General features: G+C 63.5%; 1 protein-coding gene across 3 annotated transcripts in view; it reads left to right on the forward strand.

Annotated features, from left to right (window-relative positions):
* KCNQ1 (potassium voltage-gated channel subfamily Q member 1) overlaps positions 1-8,619 on the forward strand; it is a gene marked incomplete at both ends in the record, with an annotated part of 349,658 nt that extends 341,039 nt beyond the window's left edge. For all 3 annotated transcript variants that reach the window (XM_079709065.1, XM_079709066.1, XM_079709067.1), the window contains one exon: positions 8,389-8,619. In XM_079709065.1, coding sequence (XP_079565191.1) covers positions 8,389-8,619 — 231 coding nt within the window. The remainder of the gene's footprint in view (positions 1-8,388) is intronic.
* Positions 8,620-8,867: the final 248 nt, after the last annotated feature.

Consider the following 8,867-nt stretch of genomic DNA (forward strand, 5'->3'; position numbering starts at 1 on the left):
CAGGGCAAGTCTGAGTTCTCTTTGGGCCCTGCTGCACCGAGATGCTGTTAGACCTGCTTGCCAGTGGAGACGGGGTTCTGGGGCCCCCGGGAGAGTGCAGAGCTGGGGCGGAGCGTCAAGGGTGTCTGTGTAGAGATGGTGCCGGCCGACGGGGGTCCTTGGGCTGGGTGTAGAGGGCCTGCGAGATTGTCCCGGCTGCGGCGGATGAACACTGGAGAGGTGGCTGTGGTTTATGATAATGATCCTGAGACCCGCCCCGCTCAGCAGTCAGCCTGGATGGAAGCAATGCTGAGGGTGCCTGGCGGACCCCAGGCATCTGTGGGGCTGCCCCTGGGCGAGCGTGTGTCTGTGGGGCAAGTAGAAGTGTCTTCTCTCCATCGTGACACTCTCTCAGAGGGGAGCAACCTGCACTCCTAAGGGGTGGTCAGCAAGGGTCAGCCAGGAACTGGCAGGCCCCCAGAAGGGTCTGGGGTGACCAGGACCTTGACCGTGCTGTGCCGAGGACCCAGCTGAGGCATGGCTGACTCTGGTGATGGCTCAGATCACCTGCCACCCAGTAGCCAGAACAGTGAGAGATTTGAGAGACAGTGGCTAGGACAGAGGCCTTGGTCTACAGCCTCTGAAATGCCCACCCTGGCTGATTCATGATGCTAAACCAATGCACCAGTCCCAGGGACCAGGGCACAAGTGGCGGCCACATCGCCCACCTCTTCTGGCCAAGGCTCACCCCCTGCCTGGACTCCACCTGGGCAGAGGACCCTGGGAAACAGGCAGAACGGCTGGTGTGTTGGTGACCAGGGGTTCCAGAGATGGTGGCATCTATCTCCCAGTTAGGAGAGTATGCTTGGCACCCGACAGAGCCCCCATGATGAGTGGGGCTCCCACTGCTCGCCCGCTGAGCTGCCCCATCCCAGCAGCACCACCGCCTGGTAGAAGGCTGCTCTCCTCCGTGGCACGTGCAAAGGCCCAGGGGCCCAGAGGTCCAGGCAGATACACTTGCACCCTTTGGCAGCCCAGGGAATGATTTGGTGGACGGTACAGGGAATTGTGCAAAACCACACCCGAGGCAGCACATGCATTCTTGCACATGCAGTCTCCCTGCCCTTGTAAAGCCTGAGTACTCGTGTACACACACGTCTACACGTACACATGCCAACTGGCCCTCAGGCCACGCTGCACGCAGGCAAATTACTAACAATAATTACAGTAATGGTCAACAGGAGAGTTAATCAGAATTTGCCAGATGCCAAGCACTCTTCCCAGTGGTTTCCTGCATAAATTCATTCAATCCTTACAACATCCTACTGAGGGAGATTCTACCAGCATCCCCATTTTACAGATGGTAAACTGAGGTTCAGAGAGGCCAAGTGATTCACCCAAGGCCACCCAACCAGGAAGCGGCAGAGGCAGGACATGAGCCCAGGCAGCCTGTCTGTGTGCCCAGGCCCTCCCCGCGGGCTCTGACCCGCTGCCCTGCGGCCCGCACACCCAAAACGCGTCCTTCCCCAGGGCCTCCCGCAGACTGGCGTGCACACATCCTGCCCCGGCCCACAGGCCCAGCGCACGCCCAGCCCCGCAGGCTGTGGGCCGGGCTCCGAGGCTGTCTCCTCAGCAGGCTGGGTGCACCGTGCACCGCAGGACAGAGAGCTAGGCAGGCAGGCCGCCCTGGGGGCTGGCAGTAAAACCTCGGCAGCTAGAAAACACGGCTGATTTTTCTCCAAGAGCTAAAGCACTAAAACAAAGTCATAAACACAATTACACCGTCTCCTGCCATAAATTACAATGTTATGAAGCGCTGTGATCTATTTCCACTCATACCCAGCTCTGTGAGACCGGCCAGCCCCACGGGCTCTAACGAAAGGATGATTTATGGGTGTTATTCCCCCCGCATTCTCGCTGTGGGGGAGGGGCGTTCCCAAACTCCCAGGAGTCAGGGAGGCCCAGCGCCAGGGGCAGGGCCTGGGGGTGGGGGCCAGGCTGCCCACCAGGCAGGGACCTCCCCCCAGGACAGCTGGCCCTAGGCAGGCAGGTACCCCGCACCACCTCCCCCTTCCCCCTTGGCAGAAAGGTTCCCTGGGGGCTGGGGTGTGGAGGCTCTGGGCTGTGTAGCGCCCACCATATTCGTTCCACAAATGTGAACTGGGCCCTCCCTGTGCCACCAAGGACAGGCAGAGGGGTGGGGCTCCTGGAGCCCAATTCCAGTGGGAGAACCAGCTAAGGAGCTAGCAGCTACAACCGCAGGCCAGGGGCCTTGGAGAAGATAAGGGCCAGTGTGGGGATGGTGGGGGCCATGGCAGAAGGAGGGACATGGCCGCGATCAGTGCTTTTGGTGAGGTCCGAGGGTGGAGGGTGGCTGATGCAGGCGGGGGAGCAGCTGGGGAAAAGGGCCTGAGGCAGGCACGTGCTGCCATGTTTGAGGACCAGCAGAGTGGCCTGGAGTATTTACTCCAGGGAAATGCAGAGGGAAGAAGGTGGGGGGAGGCCATAGAGCAAAGGGGGACAGGTCTAGGGCCACAAGAGGGACTCAGGCTTCTCCTGGGAGTGAGGTGGGAGCTCAGGAGGCTATGAGTAGGGCAGCGATGTGACCTGGTTTGTGTTTTGAAAGGACCACATTGTGGGGAGGACTACCTGGCAGGCTACTGCAATAGTCCTAGCATAAAAGATTGGCGGTCTGGCCTGGGCTGGGAGCCAGGGAGGGGTGGGCAGGGGTTTCCCAAGTTCTGCTGACAGACTGAATGTGGAGCATGATACTGAGATTTTGGAGTGTTTTTCTGGGATGAGGAAAATGTGCAAGGAACAGGGTGGGTGCTGAGAGAGAGAGAGAGAGAGGTCTCAACAGAGGTGCAGGAAAACCATGGTTTTATGGTCTGAGTTCAGGCCTGAGGTCCCCAGGGATCAAGCGTGTGGGTCTTGGGTGTGTCCCTAGCCTGAGCCTGGGTGCTCAGGGTCAGAGGACAGCAGACCACAGCTGTCACATCAGGGTGGCCCTCCTCCTGCCGTGGTCTAGCAAACACCAGGACGCAGCCAGTGCCCCTCCCCTTGATGCTTTCTCTCAGTGACATCCATTGCCCTAGACGTGGGTGCTCGGCATCACCTGCATGTGCTGGAGGGCGCAGGGGGCAAAGGTCACAGGTCACCGTGACCCCCACCCCCACTCCCCTCCCTCACCAAGCAGCAGCTTGCGGAGGGAGGGCCAGGGCCAGGGGTAGGGCAAGAAATGGCATTCTATGGAGATGGAGAACCCAGAGTCCCAGGGGCTGGGGTGGGGGGGTGGCTCAGGACCACCACCTGAATCCCACTGAGCAGCCACGAGGCCCAGGGGGCGCAGTGTTACCTCTCAGGCTGAGTCCTTCCTGGGCCCAGCGGGCCCGTCGTCCAAGGCTGTGGCTGGGCTCTAATAGGGGTGGGAGTGGGCACCCTTCCACCGATCAGAATTCACTCACCATACCCTGTGTCCTGCCCTGTGCTGGGGGCTTCTCACAAACTGTATGTTTGGGAGGGTCCAGGGTGGACTGCCCACCCAGGGGACTGTGAAGTGTGGCTGGGGCCCTGGACAGGGAAGGCGGGTTTCCCAGCACGGGGCTCCCTCTCTGGGAGGCCAGGATAGGGACCGGGGTGGAGGTGTGGCAGGCTCAGCACCCCTGCCATGGGCCACTGGACCTGCCCCGGCTATGAGCGGGCCCCACCTGGTCCCTCCAAGCTGCGTCCAGGGACTCAAGGCCCGCTGTGTCCCCGGGCCTCAGCTGTGTCACTTGTCTCATGGGCTCAGGAGCGGCGGGAAGCAGGGGCTTGTGACCTGGGCAGTGCTGGGCCTTGCAGGTGCCACAGGCCTGTGGCCAGGGCAGAAGGGGGAGATCGGCCAGCAGCAGCCCCTCTGCAACCCCTGCTCCCTGGCCTCTTCGCTCCCATGCTCCCTGCTGTGTGTGAAGGGGGGTGAAGGGGGCAGAGCCGTGTCGCAGGGCGTCAGGAGGACTGAGCGGGCCTGTGCATGGACACGCTGAACTGTCATGGCCATGTCCCTGCGCCTGTTGCCGGCGTGTGGGCTTGGGCAGGGCTCCCTGGGGCTTCAGGCCCCCGCGCACCCTGTGACATACCTGGAACCCGCAACTCCCTGCAGCCCAGCTTGGCCCCAGGGCTGGCATCCACCTCAGTGCCTGGTGTTTAAGTATTTTGAGCATTGCCCCCGAGAGTGGCTCAGTGACTCTTGGTCTAGCACAGTCTGCAAACAAGAGGAGGGCCCAGAGGTCTTTTGCCCTGTGACCCTGCAGAGGGCCCTGGGCTGTCCCAAGAGGAGCCCTGCCTCCCCCTTTAGATGTTGACCCACGGGGACCCTGGGGCACCACGAGCTGCCCCCCAGGGCAGGGGACTCCCTCCCCACGAGCCCCAGGCCTCCGTGTCCCCCACTCCTGCCCATCTTTGGCCAGTGTGGCCGAGACAGCCCAAGGCTTGCACGTGGCCAGGGCCATCGGCGGGTCCAGAGCTGGGATCAAGGCCGAGCAGGTTCTGCAAAAATTTCCCTTGAAAGACTCTTTTTCAAGATTTTCTTTTGAAAACAAATTCATAAGCACATCAAACAGGAATCCCGTCGTCTTGGGTTTGATCACCAGCCGCCCGGGGCTCTCTAACTGGCTGTTATTCTAATTGCTTTTTTTCTCTTCCGAGGGCCGGGAGTCGTCTTATGGTTATTAATTTGGTGAATGGAGGCAGGGAACAAGGGAGCTTTTGTTGGCCTTGCCCTTTAGTCACTATCAAATTGCAAATAATGACGAGATCCAAGATCCCCAAAACTGATGTGCCCCAGCGGCTCCCGGGGAGCGCCGTCCCGGTCCCCGAGCGGGCACTGCCTTCCTCTGAGGGTGACAGCGCCTCACCTGGGCACCTGCCCGGAGGGACGCACTTCTCTGCAGCTGGGGTTCGGCTCAGGCCGCTCCCTCCGACCGAATGAAGTGCTCACTGGGTGTCACCATCGAACGTGAAGCAAGATAAAGGCACTCTCCTTGGGAGGAGGAGAACCCAGGGCGGGGGGACCCAGGGACCATCTCTCTGGGACGTGCTCAGCCCTGGAGGAGCGTGGCAGGTGTGAGTCACACTCACAGAACCCGCGGGCACGGGCTCCTGCACGACTGTCCTGCTCCATCCTCAAGAACGCCCCCCACGGGAGGAGCAGGGTGCCCCCACTTCCCAGCTGAGAAACTGAGGCCCAGGGAGGACAGCACGGCGGCCAGGTCTCAGCATGGGATCTGACTTGGCCTCCTGGACCAGCCTGACCAGGCTCACCCCACACTGTGGGGACAGGGGATCAGCCGCTGAGAAGGACGGAAGCCCACCCGGGCAGAGGCCACCACCGGCCCCTAGGGGCTGGGCAGTACAGGGCAAGCTCAGGCAGCCCAGAGCCAGCGACGAGCAGCAGGCAGCCCCGGGTGGTGTGTGGCACCGAATTCAGCCACCAAGGTCGGCGGGGGCGGGGGTGGGGGGGAGACATGGCTCCCCAGGGCTTGGCCCGCCCACTGATCACCACGCCCTGAAGCTGGACCAGGCGAGTGATGCAGAGGATCCCTGCCCATCAGGCGTGGGGCTGGGCAGGCGGAAGGACCCTGCAGGGGCCCAGGAAGACCCAGGGGGACCCTGAGGGTGGCCAGAGGACCAGGAGGACTCGGCAAGTGGCCGGGAGGCCTTGGCAGGAGTCTGGTTTGGCCTGCGGGCTTCCCCACTTGCTCTCTCTCCCGTCCCATCAGTGGCAGCATGTTAACGCTCCTCCCCAGACCCGCTCCTCTCCTGTGCGAGAAGGAGGAGGAGGCGTGAGGCCCAGGCTTTGGGCCGGCTCTGGGATTCTGGCCCAGGTCCGAGCTAGCCCCCGGCGCCCCTGCCACCTCCAGCAGTCTAGCTAATGGGAGCATGTCCCCTGGGACCAGGGAGCCCGGTGAGCCCCCCCAAAGCCCCATCTCCCATGAGCAGCAGCAGCCCAGGGGGCCGAGGTGGGCTTGGAAGCAGAGCAGGGCAAGGGCAGTGGGCAGAAGTGTCCCAGGTGGCCCCCTGAGGGCGAGCTCGGCCTGGGGCCAGCCTCCCGCCCGCTCCCCAGTGGGGGCTGTGCTGTCAGCCCCCTGGGATGCGCCCCCTCTCCAGTCGTGCCCAGCAGCCCCACCCCTTCCGGAATCCCAGCCATTCTTCCATTTCCTTTTTTCCCAAGAACACCCTATAAAGGCTTCCATACCCACTTGCCCTGCCGGGGGCTTCAACAGATGTTCAAGTGCCATAAAGTGAAAATTTATGAAACCACAAATTTTCTTCTGTAAAGTATTTGGTGCTCTAACTGATGCCAAACCAATCAATACCCAAGCCGGGGCCTGCACGGTGGAGCGACAGGAAGCTCGCCCGGACCAGCCTCGTGCGAGGCTCATTCCAGGCTACCAGGCGTGCAGGGTCCCCCACAGGTCTCCCAGGGCATAGGCGGGCAGTGGGACTGGGGGGCCGGTCCCGCCGGCGGCCGGAGCCCCAGCGGTCTTGGGCCGAGGAGAGGGTCCTCCCCAGCCCCCCTTGGCTGGGCTGCAAGGGTCCCAGCCAGAGACCCCAAACGAGACTCTTCTCCTGGGGCCTCGGGGCCTGCGTCTGTGGGTGGCCTCAGCATATGGTGGGACTAGGGTGTCAGGGAGGCACCCGGGGGAATGCAGGGGTGGGGAGAGCTGAGTGAGGGGCCCAGGCCCTACCCCAGCTAAACCAGAGAAGCTCTGCACCCCTTCCCTTTATAGCCTGGACTCCGGTATCAGATGTGTCTGGGAAAATAGGTTAGGCCCCCCTGGCCTGGGTGAGGGGGCCTCAGACATGCAGCTGTCCCTGTCCCCAGGCCCAGGGGCAGGGGAGGAGGTCTCAGTCCCCCGCACAGTCTGAGGAGGCAGAGGCAGGCAGGGGAGCCCAGGAGGTCCCAGGAGACAGCACTGGCCTCAGTGCTGCAGCCGCCACCGTGCGAATGGGCGACGTGGGTCACAGGCCCCACCTCACAGGCAGCTGTCCTGATAGGGGGGCTGCTGCTCCACGCCCCAGCCCCCATCCTGCCCTACCTGCTGCTAGGTCTCAAGAGAGCCCCGTGGCCCCAACTCAGGAGAGAACCCTTCCCTCCTCTCCCTCAGCCAGCCCTGCCCCTCCCCCCTGACTCAGCGTCCACCGTGGGAGGGAGGCTGTGGACTGCCCCACCCGCCTCTGAAGCCTGACCCGGGCGCACCCGGGGACCCAGCTACACAGCATTTGTGGCCTCTTCAACCCACAGCATCTTCCCCGGGGCCGACCCACTCGGCCAGCACCCAGCTCCGTCCGGTCCTGGGGTAGGGATATTGCAGCCAGCAGTGGGGCCCAGATGGGTCCTGGGGCAGTCTGGCTCAGGGCGGCTCAGAGCACATACATCACGGACCATGTGTGTGTTCAGGTGGATGGCCGGCCCCAGCCAGCTCAGCCTGCCGCCGTCCTCAGCCCCAGCGTTGACCCTTGGCTGAGCCATCCCTGGGCTTTTACCCCAAGCCACACTCTCCCCTGAAGCAGCTCTGTGTTCTTGCAGCTTGGCCCTTATCGGTGACGATCTGGCCACCTCCGCTCCCTCCCCCATCATTTCTAGTCTTTCCAGTGTTCCAGGTACCCAAGGCGGGTATTATTTTCTGAAGGAGACCCTGGGGGAACCACCCCCAAGGGCACTGCAGGCCCCAGGGTGAGCCATGCCTCCTCCCGGCTCATGCCAGGACGTCTGCTTCACCCCTGCCCCTGCTCTGAGGGCCCTGGGGTCCTCTTCCCACCCCTGGGGCTCACTCCAGCCCCACCCCGTCTTGGCCATCCAGCAGCCCCTGCTAAGTACCTGCAGCCCCAGGCCCATGTTCCATCCACCTCCCCTCCAGCTTCGTGGGGCGACCCCACCTCGTGGGGTGGGCGACCCCAGTGCTCAGCGCGGCAAAGGCCTTTGAGAGAAACATGGTGGGCATGTGGCCCTGGCTGACCCCTGGGGATTGGTACAGGTTTGGAGGCTCAGCTGGGAAGACGGTGGTGCCCCTGCTGAGTAGGGGGACCGTGCCCGGGATGACAAGACCACCCTGAGGCACAAACCCTGTTGGTGGGCATGGTGGTGGGGGTAGATGGCAGGGGAGGGGCCCCACCCTGCTACCTGCTCAGCCACTGGGTCTCAGGTGAGGGCGGCAGAGCGGGGCTCCCTCCACGCTCGTGTGTGCACACGTGCAGACTTGCACAGGGGCCACGGACACCCCCCCCCCACACACACACACACACACATGCGTGTTCCACACGCACGGGTGTGACCAAGGCCAGGCCCCGTCCCTCCCCTGGCCCTCAAGGAGCCCAGGCCTTGAGGCCACCTGCACACCGCCCGGCTCACCTCTGACCCTGTCCCCGCAGGTGACGCAGCTGGACCAGAGGCTGGTGCTCATCACCGACATGCTGCACCAGCTGCTCGCCCTGCACCACGGAGGCTCCCCTGGCAGCCGGCCCTCCAGCGGGGGCGGGGCCCAGGTGGTCCAGCCCCACGGCGGTGGCTCCATCAACCCAGAGCTCTTCCTGCCCAGCAACGCACTGCCCACCTACGAACAGCTGACCGTGCCCCGCGGGGGCCCCGACAAGGGCTCCTGATGGGGGCTCGGGGCCCAGGCCTGAGAGGGGAGGCCCGGAGGAGCCCTGCCCGGCCCACCCCACCTCCCACTCAGCACAGGCACCAACCACTAGGCCTCAGCCACCTCTCGAAGGCCCGAGAGAGCAGTCCCGCTCTCCAAGGCCCCAGACACCCGGTGGGCTACAGGGCCCTGTGGCCTGGGCTGGGGGGCTCGCCAAGGCCGCCTCTTCCCAGCCCGCGGGTACTAGAATTTGGCTGGGTGTTGGGA

This window comes from Hyperoodon ampullatus (genome assembly GCF_949752795.1).
Source record: "Hyperoodon ampullatus genome assembly, chromosome: 7".
Lineage (NCBI taxonomy): Eukaryota > Metazoa > Chordata > Mammalia > Artiodactyla > Ziphiidae > Hyperoodon > Hyperoodon ampullatus.